At 39.1% G+C, this 25,745-nt stretch overlaps 1 protein-coding gene across 5 annotated transcripts in view; it reads right to left on the bottom strand.

Moving 5' to 3' along the window:
* The window catches only part of PEAK1 (pseudopodium enriched atypical kinase 1), a 120,620-nt gene that overhangs the window by 22,875 nt on the left and 72,000 nt on the right, over window positions 1–25,745 (bottom strand). For 4 of the 5 annotated variants that reach the window (XM_035335906.1, XM_035335908.1, XM_035335907.1 and 1 more), the window contains 3 exons: window positions 12,580–15,840; window positions 5,337–5,453; window positions 3,210–3,406 (listed from right to left, as the gene is read on the bottom strand). In XM_035335906.1, coding sequence (XP_035191797.1) covers window positions 3,210–3,406; window positions 5,337–5,453; window positions 12,580–15,728 — 3,463 coding nt within the window. In that variant the 5' untranslated portion in view covers window positions 15,729–15,840. The remainder of the gene's footprint in view (window positions 1–3,209; window positions 3,407–5,336; window positions 5,454–12,579; window positions 15,841–25,745) is intronic. The other variant, XM_035335910.1, reaches the window with a different exon arrangement.

Below are 25,745 nucleotides of genomic sequence, written 5' to 3' on the forward strand. Positions count from 1 at the left end.
ATGATCAAGACTGATCAGACTCTGTTTCTCTGATAAGCTGAACAGATCCAGCATCTAGAATCTGTCACTACAAAGTGCCTGTCACAACACAAGGCCTTTTCAAAGCTTTTCTTTAGAGCCTACACAATTTCTTTTGAACATTCTTCTTCAACTGTGATCACCAGGGCTTGACAGTGGTCACGGCAGTTGTGTGGTAAAAATGAGACACACATAACCTCTCTACTCTGATTGAAGTGTCCTCCTGTTTATCCATCCTGAGCTCTTTTATCCTATCATCATGATGGGTGTTCCTGTTTCCTCAAAATCCTGTCTTTTATGTTGTATCTGATTCCCTGAAGAGAATACCCTGTCTTGTAAGGCTTGCCTGCATTTTTTTAATTCCTAGACACATGGTTTTACATGTTAGATGAAATAACAAATACAGCTCCTATTTTATAAATGAGCTTTCTCAAGTTTTGCATCTGCCATTTGGTACCTGACAAGTCATTGCTGGCACAGTTTCAGTAGTTGTGGACAGGACCGTAAACTCCTGATGCGACAACTGTGAGAGCTGGGAAGGGCCAAAACCAAATGTATTTGAGGGCAGTACCTGCTATCAACTACCACCTGACTACAGATGGAAACTTAGTAAGCTTTTCATTTCATGTAATGTGTCACAACTGAAGATGAGACATTTATCAAACTAAGGATATAATATTGTCTGCTTTTCCATAAAAAAAGATAAGAGTATGTATTAGCATAGTATTTAAAAAGTCAATCTTGTGCATTATGCTGCAAATTGCTATGTTCACGATATATTTTCCAAAGTACTACACAAACTGTAGTATGTAACCATAAAAAGGTAACTATAGATACAACTGCAGCTGAAGCAAAAGGCAAATGTAATCCAACTTGATTATCTTACATTTTTTTCTTATTATCCTTTCTTTCAGTTAAACACATCAGTTTTTGTTAACTGTACAAAGTGTGTGATTTTGCTGCTTGGGTGATGTAAGATGTGAGAACAAGTAGGAGTTACTCTGTGTCCCTACCTAGTCGTTTCTTGATAGCTATCTGAATTAGAAAGTGAGCTTGCTCGAATAAACCAAAAAAAAAAAAGTTTGAACAGCAGCCAGAGAACTCAGTGCCATTTAGGGTAGCATTGCTTTTAACAACTAGCAGCAAGCTTGCCAAGCCAGACCAAGATGAGCCTACAAGTTCATTTAACTCTTTCATATCTAAAACTGGTGACAGTGAATCTGAAAAAGACCCGAAGACAAGGATAAGCTTTTGAATAAAATGCTAAGGGGTTTGGTTTTGTATGGTTTTACAAAGGAACATTCACACAGAGGAATAACGCTGACAAAAGTGCTCACAGAATCACAGAAACACTTAGGCTGAAGGGAACCTCTTGAGGTGCTTGAGTGCCCCCACCCGCGGCTCAGGCAGGCAGGGTCAGCTGGAGCAGGCTGTCTGTAATCATGTCTGGTTGGGTTTTGTGCATCTCCACAAACAGACACTCTACAACTTCTCTGGGCAACCTGTTCCAGTGTTTAATGATGTGTTATTACATTTCCCATGAGTTTACTACTCCCACTTTGTGAGATACTGTGGGAAGAAAAGTGGTCTACAAATGGAAGTGCATTCGCTGTGCTGAAGCAGCGGCCATCAGGGTAACATCTTGCAGGAGAAAAGCGAGCTGAACCGAGTAAAGATTTAAATAAAACATTCACAATGTCATTGCTTTGGATATGAAATGCAAGTAATCCTTGACCAGAGGAGCACTATGGCTACAAAACAGCCATCTCACCACAAGAAATAAGTGGTATTTCACAAATTAAGTTATACAATAGAAGCCATCAAGACTTCATCCTTTTATGTATCAGTCTAGTTGGGAATATGGGCTAATCATGTTTTAAATAGATTTGGTATAGCTGAATCTACTGTCTGGACTATATCTGTAATGTAGGTATGTCCTAAATACAGAAAATATATAGATACACACATATACATATATCACAATGAATGGAAAATAACTTATTAGGTCTTTGAAGAATTCCACCATAAACATCTAAATTTTAGTTCTTCTTGAGTTACAATTTCTTGGTAGATGTTCCTATAATTCTTGGGCAGGATATTTTCCTCTTTATGCTTCCCAAACAATAAATTTAAACCCAATTAATGTTTTATTAGCAGAACACACTACATGTCAGCCACTAACTCACATTTAAGCAAAAAAAAAAAAAATCAACACTATTGCTGAATGTCTAAGGAACATATTCACCTGAGGGTTTAAAAACATGGACCTCAATCCCTAAACATGTGTGAACATACCAAACTCTTATACGTGTGAGCCACCTCAATGCAGTCAGTTTATTCTCGTCCAAATGCTTCATATGCCAGGATGCTTGCACGATTGGAGCCTTACTGAAAAACTTGTATTTACATATTCTTGAAAATAAATAAATGAGGGATTTTTGCCCTTCTAGAAGACATGCCTATAGACATCACTAAATTCACAGTACTCCACATCAAAATGCTTCAGAAAAGGAGGCTCACAATACTGGGAGATGCTTATTTGTCTTGCTCACTTGTCTTCCAGAGAAGGGATTGCATACATGCACATTTTTCATATGATTCGGGAATTCAGTAACAGTTGAATAGATTGTGTAGTACCGTTGGGATATTCCTATTTTAAACTTTTCTGAAAGAGCAAAAGTAAATCCTGAAACTAGGACAAGAAAGTTTTTAGTCAACAGAAGAGGACTGCAAGTATTTTAACAGTTACTGATGCGATAAAATAAAAAATCCTATCTTATGCTGCTTGGAAAAATACTGAAATCCAATTATAGTTCTAAAAGCATTAGATAATTTAGTCTGTATTTTAAAGCTGCTTTTTGATAAAAAATCCTCCAAATAGATGAAACAACGTGTCTTTGAAAACTATCTCTGAGATATTTATCACTAAGGGCAATTAAAAGACTGCCTGGACATAGTTTTAAAATCATGGAAAAGAAAACCTTTGTGTTTGTTGAATCTTCACTTTCTTGGTTGTATCTCTCAGAATGAGAGAAAGAATTTGATTTTCTATAGATATTAAAAAAGTGTGTCTTTAAGAACTAACTTTGTGAAAGCATACTGAGCAGTTACAAAGACAAGGTACTTCTCAGCCTAGAAAGATATCCAAAATTTGATCTAACTTATATTTTCCTCTATGAGTATACACTTACCTAAGTTGCTGTATGTAGCACTGCAAGGATTTAAGTCGGGAGATTGTGAAGCTTCTTCCTTGTCTTCCTCCCCCTGCGGGACACGGACAGTTGATACAGGTATGACTGAGGCGCTGCCGCCATTGTCCTGCTTCACAAACACGGCTCTAGGAACACGAGGGGACAAATCCTCCAGTGTTGTGTCATCGGGCACTTGGCTGAAACAAACAAAACAAAATCACCTGGAGATCAAAGCTATGCACACTAGATCCTAATGGCAAAACACCAGATTTTTCATTATGTATCTTTAGTAAAGGGAATGAAATAAAAAATAACCTTTTTGCCCCCCCCTCAGCCCCTTTTAAGAGCAACTTTCTAAAATATTTATTTTTCTTAGTAAGAAGAAACAAGTTTTGACTCAAACAGTAACAATAGTTCATACCTTTCATTAAAAAAAAAGATAATAAAATGTTTTCCAGATGGATGCAATCAGCATATGTATGCAGGAATAATGACTCTGCATAAAACGTGTAGAACTCATAGGACATCAACGGGGATTAAGGTGTTTTTTCCAATGAGAACAAATTTAGCTTAATCAAAAGTACCAGGGTATAGCCAGGGGGGCGTATGTCTTAAAAAATGCGTAACATTTTAATGATACATTTTCATATACTGGTAGGATTTTGGGAGCTGACACTTTGGGAAACAGATCAGTAGCCCATTTAACCTAGTAATCCGTTTCCCATATAAAATTCTCCAAGATTAAAATCCATCTGCTAATGTATTAGGGCAGCCACAAAAGGCCATGAAGATATTCCTCTGTACTTGCTCTTAGCTATGGTGTTTTAATCAAACTATGATTACTTATAGTGCAAAACTGTGAACATCATGGATTCAATCAGCTTCTCTGTGTATATTTACAGCAGTATGATTTAAAAATTATGCATAATATATTAAAAAAATACTCTGTTCAGGCTTAAAAAAGAGTCCGGTTGAAAACACAGCAGCAATTATCAATAATGTGCCAGATAAAACACGTCAGAGAGACCAAAAATATTTCCGTGCCTTTATGCTCTCTCATTGACAGAAACAAATAGTGATTATAGCCAAATCTCAAGAGCATATGTCCTATTCACCAGTTCTCATTATTCCAGTCTGCTCTAATAGAACAGCAAGAATTTTAAGCACTCGTGACTTTCATAAGGGATAGGGGCGAGGCACTTCCTTCAAAAAGATGGTCGCCACAGGTGATATCTGTACAGGTGTTTAATTTTCATGGTACAGATTTAAAACAAGACAAATTCTGATAAACAGAAACAAAAATGGTGCTTTTTTAAACAGGCAGAGCAGCTGAATTTCCATGATACAAATCCTTACAAGTGGGAAGAGAGATGAAACCCCCGAAGAGTTAACATACATTATAGGCATAGGTCTCTCTATTCTAATCTAAAGCCAAACTACTGAAAACCCCGGTACACGGTCTTCTAGCAATCCCAACAGACTTCAAAGATTACAACATGCCAATAGTTTGCATAACACAAGACCCCATGTACGGTGCAGCGCGCACATGCTGTTTCTACTCTCAGACTCATGAATTTTAACTGCAGGCTGATACAAACAAAACTCATTAGAACTTGTTAGTAAAGGAGAAAAAATGGCATAACTTCAAATAGCTGTAGTTTTTAATCAGCATTAACAATTTTGTTCATTTTTAGTACCATGCATAGCAATGGTGTGAAGAACATTCCAAGTGCCCTAAATATATCCACATTAAAGAGTTAACCTAAAATAATTTCAGAGTAAAGCATACATAAAATTAAAGCAGTGAAAAGGCTCATAAGTTGATGAGAAATTAAACTTACAACCTGCAGTTGCTGTAAATCACACATTTACCTGCATTCCTCAACAGAAACTTTTTCTTTCAGAAAAAAATAGTTTCTATTAGCTTTACGGTTCTGTCATTGCCACATACCAGAAAAATCACATCTCTAAGTAATTTTTTAGTATCGACTGGTGAGGTGCAGAACAGACCCCATTCTCCATACGAGACACATGCAAGCACATACGCTAAACCTAAGCTCAAAAGCATTTTGCCAAACAACGTAAACCAACAGCTAGAAAGGAAGGAAGAAAAAAACAACAACTCACCCACTATACTCACTCACACAATTCCCCATTAAAGGAAATTCTTTCAGGGCCTTCTTGAGTCTTTTAATCATGTCTTGAAACTCTGGCGAGCCATTGATTCCACAGTGTTCTGATGTGCTACAAGTTGTGCAAGCTGTGAGCAACAGGCTGAACTCTGCACAGAGTGATACACCTACTGCACCTTCATGTTTACCTTAGGGGGTTGGTCCAGGGGCTTGCCAAAGCGCCCCGGGACACCAGTTGGTTACAGCCCTGCCCTCTTAACTCTTCCACTGCCTTCGTGGATGAAAAACAGGTCACACACTGCTACATCACTGTTTTGGTATGACAACTATGGTCTTAGTCATGGTAATAAGCTACGGAAAAGGAGGTTCAAATTTCCAGAGGTTTGAAGAACTTAGACCAGCCTGCTGTTAAAAGTAAGGGGACATCTTGAACCTGTATCCAACCCATTTTAGTGTCTGAAATGAATACATATTATGTTGCAACGAGATGTCAGGCCATGAAATCGGTGAGGAAATGCTTCCATGTAGCTTAACAGTGAAGTGGGAGAGAGATCCTGAGAGCAAGCACACATACACGGTGTACTGACTCAACAAGCAAAAAGCCAACCTGCAATCATCTCTGACATAACACAGAGAGAACAAAAGGGGAAAACCTCCTCACTCATTAAGCTACAAGAACCAAATGAACAGTTGCTTTTGCTTCATGCAGTAGTCTAAACAGTTAAAAATATATTAGTGTCTGAGAAAAGCAGACAGAGCAGCTGATAAACAAGCCCTTCTTTGAGATTAGAGCCATGTAAGCCCCATTTTGTATAAATGTGTATCTCCTTGTTGACTGCAAGTGATACTGAAGCTCTCCCCTTATTTGGGATATTTATAGCTATTTTGCCAGCGTGGATTCCTTGATGCCGTGCGTAAGAGCACATATTTAGCTTCTGTCATCGTGGGCACAGTCTGCTCCGTCCAAGCCCTTTTTTTCCCTTTCTTATTTCGGAAAGGAACTTCAGAGGAAATGAATTAATTACCTCAGAGAACTCTGCTCCTTGGGCACATGTGGCTGAAACTAAACAAGTCCAGGTAATAGGCAGAGAAGCCCTCCATACACGGAGAGCACATTTGCTTTCTGAAGAAGCTGAATTATGCATAGCAAAGAAACCTGCATTAAAAGGGACTGTCCTTCAGATAACATGCCCCTGAATTCATATGTACATGTGTACAAGCTCAAAATCATTTTAAAAGCAGTTTTCTACAGGGTCAAATGCCTCTACTTCTTCCCTCAGGTTATCCTCCTCCAGTTTTTGGAAGATGATGTGGTTTAAAACTTTCCTTAATCTTTTGGAACAGTAAGAATCCGGAAAGCAGGCTGTGCAGTGTGTTATTTTTTTATAAGGACAGTGGAATTACAGCTATTGTGTGACCTATATTTTCCTCTGTTCAATGCACATCTTCTCAATCAGAGTGATTAATAAACAGCAACGAATACGAGGGAGATAAAGAGGTGAAATACTTGAAAAGCGTGATTCTGAAACCGTGTTCCTGCAGTAGGGTCAGATCTCGAGGTCAAGCTGAGGGAGTACAGTTCTGGTAAGGCAGCACTTAAGTTCAGGGGGAGAAATTTGTGACAGAAACTCAGAAAAAAGCTGACATGGGCTCAGAGCCTGCTCAGACCCTGATCTCTGATGTCTACTCCACCAAGCGGACATCAGCAAAGCAGTAACACGGTAGACATACAGCTTGAGATGAGAGAGCCTGATAAGGAAGAATATTTTTCTTTTACACAAAATATCTGTGGAACCTGTAGACAGATTTAGTTTCAGAGAGATCCCTTTGAGACTCCCTCGGGCCCTACTGGTTTTAAGCTAATAAAGCTAAAATAAAGCCTAAATTTATTGAATAATGCTTGAGGAAAAATGCAGAGATGTTAATGGCTTGGGAGGTGATCAAAGGCCACCTTACAGAGGAACTTTCATTCAGAACCCAGACCCCTGCATTTCTGCAAAACACTGAGCAGGGATGATCAGTGCTCAGGGTTAAATCAGAACACTCTACGGGCACAGAAAACCCTTTCCAGTGGCTCACGCAGTTCAGCTTCTCCACCCTCATTAGCCAGGCACAGTCAAGAGGAAAGTGAAAGAAACTTCACCAACTGGCAGTTCGCAATAACTAAGCCATAAAGTTTATTCCTAATTCCTATTATTTAGAAGTTGGCTTATTCCTGAAGCATGAGAATTGATATTCCATTATTATTATTTTTAAAATCTTTCATCATGCGATGTTAGCATGGATAATGGCAATACATTTTCATAATCCAGGAAAGACATCCTGCTAAGCTCTTTAGTGTCAGCGAAACTTAATGGCAACAAGTTCCACAGATTAACTGCACATTATAAAAATTGTTTATCCATTTTATGTTTTCAGTCTTTCCATTTTACAGACTGTACTGGAGAAGTTAAGAACAATAATACACGATTTACCATCTCCATCTGAATTTATGAAATAATGAACAATAAAATCACTTCCACTTGGTTCTTTAACTGTTCTCAAGACTTACAAAATCTTCTTCACATAAAACTTCACCTAACTTTTTGTTTACTGAACGTACATAAATTCTAAATCTGTTAGCTTATAGTTGTTCTGGAGAAAGAGTCTCATGGCAATTTTTCCCTGATGAAACAAAGGTGAGGAAGGTGGCTAACGCTTATAAATCACCGTTGGGCACTTGACTAAAGTAAATAAACCTTGGTGATACCTAGAAAAAGCAAATAAAGGTAGATTCAGGGGGAAAGGGGAATTGATAGTTCCATCTGAATTTTCTGGGTAGAAGTTTCTTCCACTTCGGTAGACTTGGTTAAGAAAAATCTTTCTTTTCAGCAAAAATATCCTTGAATTTTCCTACCAATTTATGCAAGCTACATTTAAAAGGTTTTGCATTCAGGTGAGAACCTTAGTTTAAAACCAGTACAAGGGGTCCTGCAAACTGGGACAGAGGACATATTTTTAAACATAACCTTACAGTGATCTTAAATCTTAAAACTATTTGTATAGCAAGAGTGGCACTGGGGTAAGATTTGAAGGATAATAAGACATTATCAAAAGCTTTGATATTGCTGCCCTCTGATATGTATAGAGCCCATTAACGTGCCCAGTGAAACACCCATGGGCTATTTTCACAAAAAATAGCCTTAAAATAACCCAAATTGCTGACATACAAGTATGTTTTTTAAGGTAAATGTTTAAAAACAAATCTTCAAAACATATACATCTATAGGCATGATAGGTGTTTCACTCATTTTGGAAGATAAAACAGGGTAGTGATCATTTCTATCTATGGGTCAACAGAACTCATGCCTGTTGATTGCCAGCTTAGTTTCAAGGCCTATTGACAAAGTTAACATCAGTTTAGGAATTAGATTCATAATCCCAACTTGAGCTATGAAGAAATGCCTTCTTACCTAAACTAGAGTGGAATGAATATACAGACCTCATTACTTCAAGCATTTCAAGTAAACATGGAATTTTATCTTTAATTCATCCAAGTCTGGCCCAAAGAGCCTATAAAGAAAATTTATGAGTGACTTGTGGCTATGAAAGGAAACTACTCAATTCGGTACGTAACAAATGGAAATGGCTGTGCACAATGCACTTGTACCTTGATTTACAAAGGCAATGCCATCTAAAAATGGTGTCAAAATGTTTTAGTTCAGCTCTGATATGGTTTATGAAGATAGAAAAGGAAGAATCAGAAGGCAGGGCTGCAGTTTTCTTTTAGGAAATGGCTTGATCTAAAAAGTTGCTCCTGGGTGTAAGCAATGATCTCTCAATGAGGAAGAAACCTTTATCTTGTGAAACTCCTGTAACAAGAGTCTGATCCACTAGAAAACAAAGCCTTTGTGGACTAGGAAGATCCTTTCTTTCCTAAACTTCTGTGTGGATTCCACCAGGTGCCACACCACCTTCATCACGGACAATGGCTTAGGCCAGAAATGCTGTTACCGTTGTAGAGGTCAGTTTTAGCATTTGCCTGGCAAGACCTTCTGCATCATAAAAAATGAACCCTAAGAGTTCTGAGAACACCTGATTTCCATTTGAATTACAATAGGGCTGACATTATTGCTGATTTTTAGCAAAAACTAATCCATCTACAAATTTTTGGTACAGTTAATACATTAGTATTTGCTGTCTCCTTTGGAACCACCTTATATGCAACCTGGCTCCAAACAGAAAGAAACTACCACATGGATAAAACCACACCAAGTTCTTTTATATAGTTTCCAGCTTTCCAAACAACTGTGCCTTATGCCAGTGCTGTTCAAAGGGATGAACTGACCTTTCTTGGTGATAACTTTAAATACCTTCAGACCTGTTTTGTGGTTATGTTATCAATCTCTAGCAGCTTTGTAATCCATTGCAAAGTAAAGAAATATTGTATATTCATTTAATTTACTTTCAAGATCCCTAGTAATCTGACATTTTTAAAGCTTATCTTATTTTCCAGGTCGTCAGTTTATTTTTTCAGTGAGCTTACTTGTGTTGGCATTCTCAGGCAAGTGTCACATTAATTGATTGCTATCTTCATCTCTTCAGTTTTCCTCTATGTCTCTGCAAGCTTAACTGAAGATTTAAAAAATATTTTCCAGGCACATATCTTAGCCTGAATTAACACTAAAATAACCTCTTAATAACATCTGATGAGTTAACACAAAACAAGTATAGCATCACCTGTTAGGTCTCCTGCTTGTGTGAATGGAAGTTCACAACCCTGATTCTCACCTACTGGAATATTAAAAAGAGAAGTCAAAACCCTTCAACTAAATTCCTTCATTTTCTGGCAGTCTAAGGTTTCTCTCTGTCTCTTCAACGGTATTTAAAATTAAGTAAAAAAAAACAAAAACAAAACAAAACAAAACAAAAAAAAACTACTTTAAGGCTTTAAATTGCATCAAGGTAATATAAATAAAATCCACTGCCTAGTGTTCTAACAATGTATTTCTCAGTATTCCATTTTTTACTTTTATTTTTTAATTTGTAGAAATTTGCCACAGAACAATATTGTTAGGAAGAAGAAATTCCAATTCTAGCATTTAGAGAATTCTGATTTGCACCAGGAAAAATGGTGAGATATGATTTCAGCCAATATCACCATGACTTGCAGAAAAATTAAAAGTAAAAATACTTTTTGGAATAAATGAGTCAGATGGGACAGAATGACCAACTGCCTTCAATAGTAAGGGCCAACGGGAGTCCAGTAACAGTGTAAAACACAAAACAGGATAACAGCACCATCTCTAGGGTAGTCTAAGAACAAGTGCCAACGATGAGTCTGTTATGGCTGTTTACCACTGAGATAAGCAGCTTGTCCTTTCTGTCTTCCCTTGTCAGATCAGAGAATTGATCTGGCTGAAAAATACATCAGCAGTTACTTTTCCCTGGATCACTTCCCCAGTCTGTTCACCAGAGGTGACCACACAAACTGTCGTGCCAGCACAGGAGGGTGAGTGAACCTGCTGATGGCGATACACTCACTAAGGCTGCTGGAAACATGTTGCCACAAAGTCACTTTCTTCAGGTTCCCCTGGAGATAATGCAAAGAACTTGTTCCTCTGTAAGGACAACTAGGAGCACAAACTTCCCCGATTCTTTAACTTGTTCTCTAAAGCTGCCTACTTCTCCCCATTTAATTTAGAGTAAGTCTAGAGAGACTAGTCTCATGTCAAGAGTTATTCCAGCCCTGGGTACATTCTCCATAATCTTCAGCCTTAAACTGTAATATGCACTGTATTTGGGGGCAATTAATTCAAATTGAAACCTACAGAAACCAGCTTTACATCATACTATGATAAACCCTATCACCAGCATAACACCCCAAGGGTTTCCAGGTCCGACAAAAGGCAAACAATCTGAGAAGTAGTCCTGACCTCCATGAGAATGCTATACCACTCTTCCCAAGATGTGATATTAAGGGATTTAATTCCACTCCATGCAATGGTCATTTTTCATCAGTTTAAAACATTTAACTAGAAGTCGCTGTGATTTTCTTTAATAGAGAAGACAATAGAGAAAAAAAAAAAAAAAAAAAAGAACACATTTTTTTCCATGATACATTTGTGAAATTCCCACATAGGTGACAAAGTTTTTAATTTTTTGAATTTCCTACCAGTAGGTTATTGTTGCAATGAATTAAATAATGCAAATTTGAAGTTATTTTGGAATCAGTCTGTTTAATAACCTTAGAAGACCTAGTCTAATACTTCTGCAGCTGTGGTCTATACTCAGTGAAATGCATACTATGCCCACACAATAGCCTGCAATGAATATCTCCAGTTCCCTACGTTATGCGCTGTCATGCACTGGAGGAACTCTGTGGTGCGTTGAAAACAATGTGTATCTGGAACAAGTATATTTCTTTGTGTTTGGAGACAACCAAAAAAGCATGTGTATCCTTGAGAATGGAATAAACAGGCCTTTAAACCAAGACCTAAAACATTCAACTACCAGGAATTTATAGAGTAAGATAAATAATCTGACCAAATATTCCTAGAGAAAACAAACAACACATTATTTTAGCAAATTATGATTTAAAAAATATTAAAAATTAAATCACTGAACAAAATGGTCAGGCAGAAATGGAGCAATGGGCTCTGCTGAATGCAGTACTGTTAGGGGGCTGAGTATATTAATTGCTGAAGGCCTTGCAAAATGTGGATTTATTATTTTATAGATAATTTAATTCTATTATTACTTTTCACATGGCTTATTTTAGGAGTGCAGCAGTGATGTTGCAGTGTAGCATCAAGTTAATTAGCCAATCTTGTTTTCGTGGGTATGTGAGATAAAGTTAGCACACCACCTTTTATGCGTCACAGATCTTTTCACTTCTATTCTTCTTTTAAATAGTAGCCTTCTATTTCCACAGAGGAATTATTTAGCTCTCCTATAACATAAGAACTATTTCTTAAACTAGAAATTCAGGAAAATCTGATTCAATGGAACATGACTATCACAATGTATTAATTAACCTGCAAATACCAACTCCAAATAGCAGTTACTGTTCCCAGTAATTTTTTAAAATTCTTTCTGATATCCAATATAAAGCAAAGATTTTTAGAATATACTTTAAGACACCTAAAATAAAATATTTAGAAAATTTTACACTTAATAAAACCCCATGATTTCTTCCTTATTTGGTAGTACATACAGTGCAGTTCACAGCTGAATGAATAAAAAGACAAGTGGATTACCTGGGGATTTTCTTCGGAATCTGAGGTGGTGATGAATGGCTCATTATTTTCTGTTCCGAGCTCTCTGGAGACTTTTCCTGTATTTCTCCTCTGTCTTTTGCTAGTGCATCAGCAATAGCAGACTCCACTCCACTCTTGTATTGCTGGTCAAGCTTTGGTTCAGTCTGTGCTGGTTCACATCTATACATGAAAACAATTGATGGCTTCTCACTGGTCTCTGATTTTGCCTCGCTGAACCACTGATGACGCTGAACTGGAGGAGGAGGGAGCATATGTATTACAGTTCCATCAAGACCCACCAATTTTCCTTTTTCTCTTTCTTTCTCTTTGTCTTCCTCCTCATCAGTTTTTCTGCGGCGGAAGAAACTCTTAAACGATATCCAGCGTTTGGGTTTTGCGTCAGCAGCTCGTCGACCTTCCGAATGAAGGATTGACTCAGCCTCCGTTGACCTGGTGGGACTATTTGGTTTGGTCCAGTTGCTGAAATGTCTTTGCAACAAGTTACTTGCGTGATAGGGTGAAGATGTGGACCGTGGAGGAGGAAATGGTGGTGCTTGCTCTGCTTTGGGACTTGCAGTATTTGGTGTGCCTCTCACTGGCTTTGGAGAATGGGTGGCGACCGGCTGTGACAGTGTATCTTTCTGCATTTTAACAGCCGTGTTTTCCGTTGTCTTGGATGGCTCTATTTCAGGCTGTGATGTAAAAAGAGATTTGGGTCGTACCAGGGTGTTTTTAGTAGCATCTGCATCAGGGGGTAAGGAATACAGTTCTTCCGCACTGCAAGACTTGGGTCCAGACTGAGGCGTTTCTGGCGGAGACTGTGGAGGCTGGATGGAAGCCACAATCTGTGAAAGCACCGTGCTTGCATTCTCTCTACTGCTGTTGCCAACAGAAGCCTCCGATGTCACATCTGCTGGCTCTTGGGTTGTCTTTTGAATTCTTGATGGGGAGCTGTGGTCAGAACTATGACTTCTCTGTGGTGATATCTGACTTTTACTGAGACAGCTATTAAACTCTTGGACCTTCTGAGCCACAGAACCCAGCCTGCATTCGGTGTTATTAGTTACCCCCTTTGCTTGGGAAAATTCACTGGGTTTGCTCCCTATAGCTTCACTCATTTTGCTTTCTGTTTCTATTTCTTCATATGTGTGGCTTATTACACTGGTAGTTTTATCTTTGAGGGATAGCTCTCCACTGGTCCCTAGAAAACTTTTATAGATAGCCAGGTTATCATATGCATTTGGATTGATTACAATAGGAACTTTAATAGCATTTTTGGAACTCTTAGCATAAGTGGGTTCATCATGAATGATAATAGGAAAAGGCGGCATGCCAGCGTTATTGTAGCTGTTGAATTTTATCTCAGATAAATTTGGAGACTTAACCGGGATAGTTTTTGAGGAAAGGTTTGTAGCTGTAGGTGAAGTAGGAGCTGACTTGTGGCTTGTCTTCCTGGGAGGAACAGAAGGTCCTGAGCTGTTAGCAATTAACTCTACCTTAGGTATCTTCTGTCTTGGACTAGTACTTGAAGTCCACACTTCTTGGTATCTGATTGCACTGGATTTTTTCAGATTAGCGTTGACTCGTGCAGGTGATGCTGCAGAGGATGTAATAGGCGTGCCTGGAGTTACTGGTGAACTTGGGTTAGATGATGCAGTTTTGGTTTCTGAGGTTTCAGTTGGACTGTCTTTACATTCATTGGTCATGGCAGCTGATACATCCACTACGGTATATGGCTTGCAAACTGGCTGTTCCATATTCACCACCCTGTAAGGTTTAGCTTGCTCTTCCACGGGCACCAAGTTGATAGTTACAGCTTGACCAGTAACATCTGAAGAACTTTTATTCTCTTGCTTATCAGTCTGTACAGCAATTTTGCCATCTTTCTCTTCCAGTCGAAGAGCAAGGACTGCCTTGTGGGTTTCTAGGTTCTTTGGAACATTTCTGGAAGCTTTTGATGCATCATTCACTTGCTGACTAACACAGAGACTTTCATATTCTGGTTCGATCAATTTGATGTCCTGAGGAGTACTAGGAGATAATCCTCCATTACAGAGTTTCTGTGAAGAACTGCTGGTTGTTCCAGAACGAGACTCTTCTGTCAATGAAGAATCGGGAGACGTAGAATCAGAAGATACCATGCTCTGCATGCTCTCTTGCCCATAAAGAATTACAGTCTCTTCCCCATAACCATTTAAAATTTCATCATAACTATCATCGTAATCGACCGCACAGATCCGCTGAAGAGACTTGTTTCTAAGGGGCACAGTGTTCCATTTTTTGTCAACACAGAACTGAACAGGAGACAGGGTGTTAGCTCGAAAATTAGCAAAGCGAGGTTGGCCCCTCATGCGAATTTCCATTGCTAGCAACTCTTCATCACTTTCATCCCAGCTCTCATGCTCTTCCTGCATGCTGCCAAAAAACGTGTCATCCTCACTCTCATCTCCACTAGAGAATTCTGGGTAACAGAAACGTCCACCTTCATTACTTATTACTTCAGTGCTTCCACTCAGAATAACATGCTTACTGTGCGAATCCTTCATTCCACCCATCATGCAGCTTGGAGGGATCTTTCTTTCTAGTGATCTTTTGTAACAATTATTTATTCTTCCCAAGAAGGTTTCTCTCGAGTTCATTTCATTTCCAGTTAGCTGAGGTGTGGTATCCAAACCTGCAATCTCCTTCAAAACTTCTGTCAGTCCATTATTATTATTATTTGGTATCTTACCTACACCATCGTTGTTGCCATAAGGCCTGTGAACATGGCTATAACCTTCGATTTCATCTTCATTATTATTGTTCAGTGGTTTTTTGTTCAAGACAGCTTTGTTTCGGTTCCAGCTTGGGGGCACCGATTTGTTCTCACAATGATCCGGCGTGCTGATTTCGCCACAAACACCCTGCCCATCTACTACCATCATGGTGGGCTTCACAGCTATCGTGGGTTTCTTTGCCACAGGTGGTCGGAAGTTTCCTCTGTTTCCACCACGGCTGTTACTTTGGTTTGCGTTGGTTTTCAGATTGCCATGCGAGAGGGTTTTTTTCTCAGACGCTGGGGGTAACTGATGCAAGCTTTTTGGCTTGAAGCAGTTCTTACATTCACCAGGTTTCCAGACGTGTTCAGTGAAAGTGTTGCAAGCAGACATTTTCCCAGAGCTTTGCACTTGATGCTGTGCTGTTCAGTGCATGGTCAGAATTTAATCCATGTGTTTCCTCTTTGTTCACTTGGTATGGCTACTGTTTTGAGCAGTGATCATTCTGAAACACAAAAGAGAGAAGGAGGATAAGAATGGGGAAAAAACGGGATGATCATTATACTTTTTTGAATGCTGCTAACAACAACTCGGAATAACCAAGCAGCCTTTTGCTGATGCCTTAAGCTCTTTTTACTTAAATTTACAAAACTACAGTCCTGGTTTCAGCTGGGATAGGGTTGATTTTCTTCCTAGTAGCTGGTATGGTGCCATGTTTTGGATTTAGCCTGAGAATAATGCCAGTAACACACAGACGTTCTAGCTATTGCTGAGCTGTGCTTACACTGAGTCAAGGACTGTTCAGCTTCTCGTACTGCCCTGCCAGCGAGGTACCTGGGGGTACACAAGGAGCGGACAGAACCAGGACAGCTGACCCCAGCTGGCCAAAGAGATGTCCCATGCCATGTGCTGAGCAATAAAACCTGGGGGGGATGATGCTCAGGGACAGGCTGGGCGTGGTAAGCAACTGCATTGTGCACCACTTGCGCTGCAAATTCTTTTATAATTGTTTTCCCTTCCTTTTCTGTCCTGTTAAACTGTCTTATTCTCAACCCATGAGTTTTTACCTTTTTTTCCCCTCCCAATTCTTTCCCCTATCCCACTGTAAGGCAGAGGGAGAGGGGGCAGGCAGTGAGTGAGGGCTGTATGGTGCTTAGCTGCCTGCCAGGTTACACCACAGCGCTACTTAGATGAAATGCAAAAAAAATGTGGCAAGTACTCTTCTCTGACATAAAGAATTAAAACTTTGTCAGTGAAGCCCTGTATTACTCAGAGCAGAGAGAGAAAAATGGCAATGACTGAGAATACAGAGTAATTATCTTGCTAGTTCAGGACCACTGACCTTAATTTTTGCCCAATAAATCAAATGCCAGGAAAAGGACATAAAACCAAGGATTAGTGCATATTGTCTTCAAAATAACCATTGAAATGTGTGACAAGAAAGTAAAAGAATATACTTTACTCTATCAAATGCAATTTAGATCACTCCTTTTAGCTTCAAATGTTGAATGAGCTGAGCTTAAGTGGCAAAATATATTCAACCAATTCCAAACTCTGCCATTTAAGCACTTTTTTCAGTGGAGTCAAATTATAACTAGACAGATACTTTGTTTGACAAGACAGGCTGGACTCTACGCTGAAAAATCAGCTAAAATGCTGGGGAAGCCTTTCTAGAAAGTCAGTTTCTTCTTTAGCTTGCTATGGTGGCAATAAACCATTCTGATATCCTCAGAACAGAGCTATGGATGACTTTTCATTCCTGATTTGTTTCACAAGTAGTTTTTCCACCTACAACCCTCTCCCCCCTCCGAAACAACTGAAATATAATTGTAAATCTATTTCAAAATGAGTTGTCTTTTTTCTTGAAATGATCAACCTTGAGTAAAAATCAGGCATGAATCTGTTATACTTCACAGTCATTGGAGCATCCCAGATTTGAGTTTTATGCCTGAAGATTTTAAGCCTTCTAAGCCAAAACCACAAACTCTGGTCTCTTCATCATTGTTGCATAACTCAGAAATGATCTGACATTTTACCGAGGTAAAAGAGGCTGTCTGTTGCTGCTTCTGCTAACACAGACACTGATAAAACAGTAATTTTATAATTTTACTGGCTTTGGATGAAAACATGCTTGCTGGTCACATAGGTACGTTGCAAGTGTAATACCAAACCCACTCCGTTAAAGATGCAGCTTTCTATAAAGCCAGAGGTTAGTAACTCAGCAGCAGGACACTTATGCTGGAATTCACCATGGGTACAACTGGCTTTCATTAGTGGTGCAAACAACAGAAATCATTAGTAAAATTGACACTTGTCTGACTTTGGCAGTCTCCTCACGTACTGCTCTGTGTTTTGGCAAAGGGCTAGCCTACGCTGGAAAACTCTGAAATAGGAATTCTGTTCCAACACCAGATGGGGCTGAAGTCTAACTGTATTATAACAGAGTACATTCAGACATAGTCATGGTACCAGTGCTATCATATTTCATACACTGACTGAATATGTTTCCAGACACCGTTTTTTGCCAAAAGTCAGTGCCAAAAGCTTTTTCTTTGTATGACCTAAGAGATAGAAAGTCTGCCAGATAGAGTTCTGCCCAAACTTCAGCCTCTGTTTTAAATATGCACTGAGTAAAAGGCCTTTGCATTGTTTTGATCTTTGCCAAGATTTGTTGGTTCAACACTCTGTCAGCCTGTGTATTGTAACCAGAAAAATCACATTAAGAAGTAATTCCCCTAAAATATGAAAGAGAGAGAAAGAAAGAGAGAATACTAGAATTTTATACCGTGGTTAACTCCTTCTTTTCACTTTAACAACTAAAAAGAGAAAAGTTGCACAGCCAAAATAAATGTTTTCCTGGAAAATATATTTCTCCATTACATAAAATCTCCAAGCAGACAATTTAAACAAAGAGATTAGTGCACGTGTGTATGGTTTTTAAGATTTAAGTGGGTGATGTTATTTCTTAGAAATGGCACAGAGTGCACTTAAATCCTATCACAGAACACACAGTTTTATGGCCTTCTAGGCTATGCGTTTTCTGCTAATAAGGTTGGGGTAAAATGAGAAAGCACTCTATTGCACACTGTCATATGAAAATATTTTCATGCTTTACCACCAGCTGTACTTCCATTTGCTCAGACACACCGGTATGGATCAGTTTTCCTCTAACCCACATGAGTGCTACACAAAATGCGTGACTGCGAACTCCAGGAGGCTTACCAGACACACAACCCAGGGCTCCAGTCACAGCCGAAGTACGGCAGGGTCAGGTCACAGTTCTGTGCAAACCAACACTTCATGTCCCACGAGTACTAATGCAGCAACTGAACTTCAAAACGCTACGCACACAGACGTGGTGTGTAAATGCAGGCAGGTATCGATACAGAGACAGAAAATACATAAGATGCATATAGATATTTTAAATCTTTTGCATTTCAGCACCAAATGGAAATGCATTAAACTCAACAACATGCTCTAAACATGACTTTTGACACAGTCTGTGAAACAGGCACGAGTCACTGACTTCTCACGTTTATAAACTACAGACAGGTTTCCAATTGGGTTTGGCACTTCCAGGATGAGCAGTGCCTGTAACATGCTTTACACTGCCTGCAGCTGTAGCGAAGAGGAAATACGCACCTTCAAACAAGAAGAAATGTACGTCAAGAAAAAAAAAATCCAACAGTGAACTATTTTCATCCTTTGAAATCAGAAGTACTCTACTATAGCAGATTAAATTCATAGTGACCTTTATATGTCTAAACAGGTATTTGCACTCTCCAAAAAAATCTAGCTTTTTTTTTTTATTATTATTGTACAACTAAAAATGATTTTTCTGATGCTTTTCTCTGGCTTTAAATAAAACATGTTTATTGTTTCAACTACATAATCACTCCTATGAATGATAATGACAGTAAAAGTGAATGAGTGAAATGAATGAGATCTTTCAATACCAAAAAAAATCAAACGCTCTTCCCATGTTCAGGATATTGCTTCCACTGCTGTTAACGACAGCTACAGCTGGATAGGGGGCAGCAGAGCCCGTCGAAGGTAATGAAAGCACGCACAAATTCACAAAGAAAAAATTTTTGGCCCTGATATCCAGATATTGTTCATTTCTTGACTCTTGCCCTACTCTTCAAAACTAAGGAGGTCGTGAGGAGATCCAGGCAGTCACCCATCAGATCTTTTGGGCTTAACGGTGCTCCTGGGATCTCTTCTTCCATAGCCTCCCTGCAGCTGATGACTGCCCATTTACCTGGCAAGGAACTGCTAACTCTGCAGAGTCACTTGCTTGTCTGAAATGAGTAGTTTGGACAACAGAACTTACCTGAAGATTCTCAGACACCTCAGACATTAAATACAAAACTGCATTAGGCTTCTAAAGTGTTAACAGTAAACACGTAATAACATCCTACATTTCACCCTGCATCTCAAAGCTTTTTATGCAAGTTGATAAACATACCCATTCACAGTTTATACACAGAAACACTGCAGTGCAATGACGTTAAGCAACTAAAATTCACCAAGTGAGTCAGTGACAGGAACAAGTACAGACAGACAAGTTCTGCTCCTAACGTGGTGCTGCAGCAGATCGTGATACTTCATTCACTAGGTGGTTGAGTCACCACAGTTAGTTTATCAGCTTTAAAGGCTAAATCACTCTTTGTGTAAATGAGAAACAATGCTCTTGTTTCAGCAGATACACAACTGCACACAGAAGGGCTCAGTCTGGCCCCGGTAAGTTGGTATTGCACTTTCCAGGTCAGAGTTAGGGGATGACAGGTTCAGAGTTGCAGTGCAGAGCTGAAGCAGTCATCAGCAGAGGCATTCTCATGTCAGGAAACTGCACAGAAATGCAGCAGCATTATTTGTTGACATCATCTCTGTTGAGTGCACCAAGATGGGAATAAACATGCATTTCAGGCATTTTCCCTTTGTTGTAAGTAATTTCAGGCTGGCGGGTCTCCCTTAGATGCATGCTGGCTGAATCACAATGAAGGCCTTCGCCAGTAATACTTTATACTAACATAATCCAATTAAAAGGAACTTAATTGGTGTGCAACATTCCCTACAATTTCAACATTTTAAAAATGAATAGTCTCAGTAAGTACCAGATGGTGACACGCACTAATTAATCAGGCCTGCTCAATGAATGAGCGTATTAAAATGAATGCACCTATTAGACATGTGTTTTCAATGCTGTATGCTGCAAAAACTCCCCTTAAATGAATGCCTACTATATTACTGAGCAATATGCACAAGTGTGCATTTCATCATTTGTAATTGTAATTCTATCACTCTTTGGTTTCTTCTTAGATCACTAGATACTTGGTACAGGGAAAGGCATTTAACTTCAGCATTGCTGTTCATGAAAATGGGCCTACGATTTTTATGCTGCAGAATAAATTGCATTGATTAGCCTTCTTAACAGACAACAGCCCATTAAATTGCTAGTGAACAACCCACGAACCTCTCACCATTGACAGGCATGTCCTCAGACTGAAAAATAATCCATGGGAATCCAGCCTGGTTTCCTATATAGGAGCACCTAAACACCACAAAACCACTACGGCTTCGTGGTTTTGTCTGAAGTACTTATAGGCATCTGGACACTCACTGATTGTCACGAAATATAGGGTAAGTCTAACATAACAAGACTAAAATCATGGTTATTTTTGTTGGTGTCTGATCTTATTATTATTATTGTTATATTTTTATTTTTTAATATAATCAAAAACATTTAAGGAAACTTTTTGAAAAAAAAAACAAAACCAACCCAAATCTGAAATGTTCCACGTTCATACATACTGTCCTGCTTGGGTGGCCATGGGCTGTGAAAACACTGCATCTCTCAGACAGTATCAATGCGTACTGACTCAGGGCCACTGATCCACGAATACATCCAGCACAGGTAACTGGGACTACAAATGTGACGTGCCAACTCGGTTTTGTCTTTCATGCCAAAAAAGAAAAGAAAACAAAACACACAAAAAACAACCTAAAAAGAAACAAACAGCCTTCTCAAATTTTACATCCTTTGTTCAACTTCAAAGGAGAACAAATCCCAAGTGAAGCTAACTGCAACATCTGTTAGGTACATGAAATGTAACACGGAGAGGAGTCTCACAGCAGAGAAGTCAGGGTCCCAAGCTGCAGGCATGTTGAGAAGCACACTTGTTGACATTCGGTGCCCAGAAGCACTGTGCTTTGAACAATCTTGCAGCAGTTATTAATGAAATTCAGATCAAGCAAAAAAATCTTACAAGATGATACAAAGTACCACAGAAGAGTTTGGAAATAAAAGTTAATGTATCAATATTTAACAATGTGAGAAGTGCACCCACTGATCTCACAGGACTTCAACAATGGGCAAGCATTTAACAATACAGATTTTGTAGCCTGAAACAGTGACTCAAGGTCTACTTGAAGTCCTAATTTGGTGGAATATCAAGATTAGAACCCAAATTTCCTGCCTCTTAAGTGTGGCTCAATGCTCAGTCACAGCACTTATTTCTCAAGAGGTGTGCTGGAAAAGAATGTGAAATTAAGCAATGGCACTGTGGTCTACCACAGTTTTATTCCCAAAGTGGGCTAATTGGACCAGTATTGAGCACATATCTGATCGTTGTTGTAACAAGCCAGAACTGCGCCATGGCAGGCAGCACAGATGGACATCTCCAGAAGTGTTAAGCATCATTATCATTTTTGTTAAAAAAGAAATTTTGTTTCAGATATTTTTTTTTTTAGTCAGAACTTTGAGCGCTGGTACCAGTCCAACGCCATAAAATGACAGTCCTACAGAAAACTTAATGAATCTTCCAGTGGATATCGAGGAGGCAATGGCCTAAACTTAAGTCCATATAATCTATAAAGTTGCCAACTTTAGAACCACTGTGCAGCACCACGTACTATGCTACTGCCATAAAGGGCATGCTTTGGGCGGAGAAGAGAACAGAATCACTGCTAAACAGAGTTCTGTAAAAAAAAAAAAAACAAAAAAAAAAAAAAAAAAAAAAACTTGCAAAATTGCTGCAAGACAGCTGGAACTATTCCTGATTTTAAGCTCCCATTGCTATATTATCTCACAGTTAAAAAGTGCTTAAATAACATGAATATTTCATAAAACCAAGTGAGTGAAGGAAACCCTTGAATATTTTTTTTCCACCTAAAACCTCTAAGAAAAAAACATGATAGAAATAACCAATGAACTGCAGCATAAACCCACCTAAGGCTAGACAATCTGTAATGCTTCAGAATAAAACAGGCATTGCTTTACAATTTACCTAACCCAAACACATAATGCCATACAGCAAGGAAAAGGCAAGAAATATCCTCAGGATCTGCACAAGTAACCTGATTAGATTCTGCATCATCACACTGACAACACAAACTATAACAAGGACAAGCTCTCACATTCAGTTTTGAGGCCCAGTAGACCAGCGAAGGCATACATTTGAATATGAACTCTTCTAACTTCCAATGAGAACAGATTCTTACCTTGAGAAAACTATTAAAAATGTAATTCCTTTTGGAAAAATCACCTTTTATCATTAATATACCTTAAGTCTCTAACAACCAGTTATTATTTAGACAATCCTGCGGAGTATATTCTTTCAGTATACTTTTTACTTGCACAAGAGATTAGGTTTCCCTTCACCCCCCCTTTTCTCCCCATGCCCATCCCTCCAGTAAAAACGCTAAGACCTGTCCATCTGTAAAATACTTTGTTTACCTTGACTCCATAAAGGGGCTTGCACAACATTCCAAGATCTTTTAGCAAGGATAAGGATAAGCACAGAAGTACATTAGCTGAGAGATACTAGCACGATAATGATAACTGAAAAAACATCCTCAGATCTGAGTTTGTCTCAACTCTGTTTAAGCAAAATTATGAGAATTAAGCCCTTCGTAGCATTCTGAGAACACGTCAGTATGACAGTACCTTCCAAATGGAATTACCTTTGAATTACTCTTCCTAGGCTCAGTTCAAATCCTGCCCTTTTATCTTTTTGGTCATTTGTTAAAGCACATGAAAATATCTAGAAGAATAAATACTACAAAACAGTTAAACCTCTACAGAATGTGAATATTCACAATAAATAACAACGGACTACCTGAAAAATATTACGCTGCTGCTGCAGCTACAAAACCTGATAATGGTTGTGGTTAACCTTCTGCTGAGCACAGCTTGAGAATGAAAACAGTGTGCATTATTGCCATATTATTGAAACCATCAATTCTGCAACTACAACTTACTTAAAACTCTCTGCCTTGCACTACTGCTACGTCCAGCTCCCAGATCCCCACACAGAACCCTGATGCAGCAAAACGCACCGGTGCCAAGCAGGTGTCACTTGGGGTTTAGCAATGGATAGCAAAATACAAAACAGCATTCACAAACCTATCAACGTTATGATACTCAGGAAAAAGTTGCCAAAGACAAACAGAATGCTGCAGTATCAGAAGATAAATAACTTGCTATTCGTGGACTGCAGCCACAGTGCGAGAGGTCAGCTGTGATGCAGAAGATAAAGCACACTACAGAGAAAGAAGCCAGATGATTACCCTCCATCAATCTCAATCCCCTCCCCAAGATCCTTTAGAGTTATTTAATAAAGGCTTGAGAGAATTAAGTTTAAAAATAAAACACTATCAGCCATTATATATATATATATATAAAGATATTAAAATAATGGGTAAGTTAAGAGCAACAGCTCAGGGGGACTGGACTGGGTAAAGCCAACAACTGGGGAGAAAGTTGAAGTGGCTGAGCTACACACAAAATTACATGGTCCCTTATCAGCACCACACAACGGCACAGCAACGAGCTAAGTACAGGATGAACAGGATAGCATTTCTTTTTATGACTTCTGTGAAGAAAACTTGCTCATCTTCCCACCAGGCAAGAAAGTAATGGGCAAAAGAGAAACAGTATTTTATTTCTATTTTTTAAGAAGCTCTCACAGATCACTAACTGCAGGGCATGCAAATGGTGCAACAGAATACACACAGCAACCAGTAGATGACATGCTTTCAGCGCAAGAAAATCAGAACAAAACCTCACAAAGAAATCTTAAGAGATGAGAAGCTTTACCTATTAAGTGAAACAGATAGACTGGGTGTTCCCGTTTAGCCTCTCATGAAACAAGAGCAACAAACCCAAGAGGCAGCATATTTAAACTCATGAAAAAAAAACAGTTCCATATAAAGTGCTTTCTGAAACAAGATGGCACTGAGATCAAGAGGTAGGCTGGATTCAGAAAAGGATTAGACATTCATAGAGATGCAGAGACAGTCCTTGTTAGGTGGGGTATGTTCAAACCTCCAGTCTCAGTGTTTAAATGAAGCAGTAACTATTTGGGTTAAGAAGAAAATCCTTGCAGTGGCAGACTGTTCCTTTACTGTCCATTTCAGAAATTTTGGCCGTGGGACAGCCACAGCCACCACTGGAATCAGGGTGCCCGAGCACCGCCAGCACTGATTCACTGCCGAGCGCTTCCTGTTTCTATGCTGCGTACGAGTTCTCTGTCTCATGAAATCACACACCAGCTGTCAGTCTTTCCACACTCACAAATCCAGTCCTCCTAGACATCGTCTGAAAGATTCCCGCTCTCCTCATCCCATCTGCTCCACACACCATTTCCACCTCTGTATGTCACGTCTCTTTTGTTTAGGATTTTACCTACTTAAGCCTTCTTTTGGCAAGGCTCTTCTCAAAATAAACCTCTTGGGTAACAACATGATTCTGTCTTTCCTTTTTTATCAATTCCCACTATTTTGCTAGAGTTAACTACGTGTTTTGAGAATACTAACATCCCATTATCTCTCAGTGGGGAGGCCTCTTGCTTCCCCCCTCAGTGTTTTGTCACTCCTAAGTCAGGCTTATATCTCAGCCCTGGAAACATTTTTTGTGTTCATTTCTATTTTTTAAGACTATGTTTTCATGTTTGATATGGGGCAATGAAGACCTCAGGCTATACTACTTGGGTCAAGTAACTGCATGTAACTCTAGCATGTCTCTTGCAACGATCCATACAAATCCACAGTAATGCATACATAAGATAGTGGTAATTACAAAGGTAAGGAAGCCAGAGGAAAGCCTTGTAAAAGATGAGTACTCTTTGAATGTTGTCATACTACAGGACAGAAAATCAGGATAAGATGACAGAAACTGTATGAAAGGGATTTCTCTCTACAAGCAATTTAACTCTTGAAGAAATACACATTACTAGTTTCTGGTAGGAAAATACGGATGAAAATAAACCACCTGCTAATATATCTCATTCACTACTTGGTGCAGCAGGTGGCTAGAAAGGACGTGAATCTTTGTAAAAACTCCTTCAGCTTCTCATTCCCGACTAACCATCTCCTCCCACCTGGTGCAGTGATTTTGCCTTGTTCCTT

This window comes from Oxyura jamaicensis, chromosome 10 (assembly GCF_011077185.1).
Source record: "Oxyura jamaicensis isolate SHBP4307 breed ruddy duck chromosome 10, BPBGC_Ojam_1.0, whole genome shotgun sequence".
Classification (NCBI taxonomy): Eukaryota; Metazoa; Chordata; class Aves; order Anseriformes; family Anatidae; genus Oxyura; species Oxyura jamaicensis.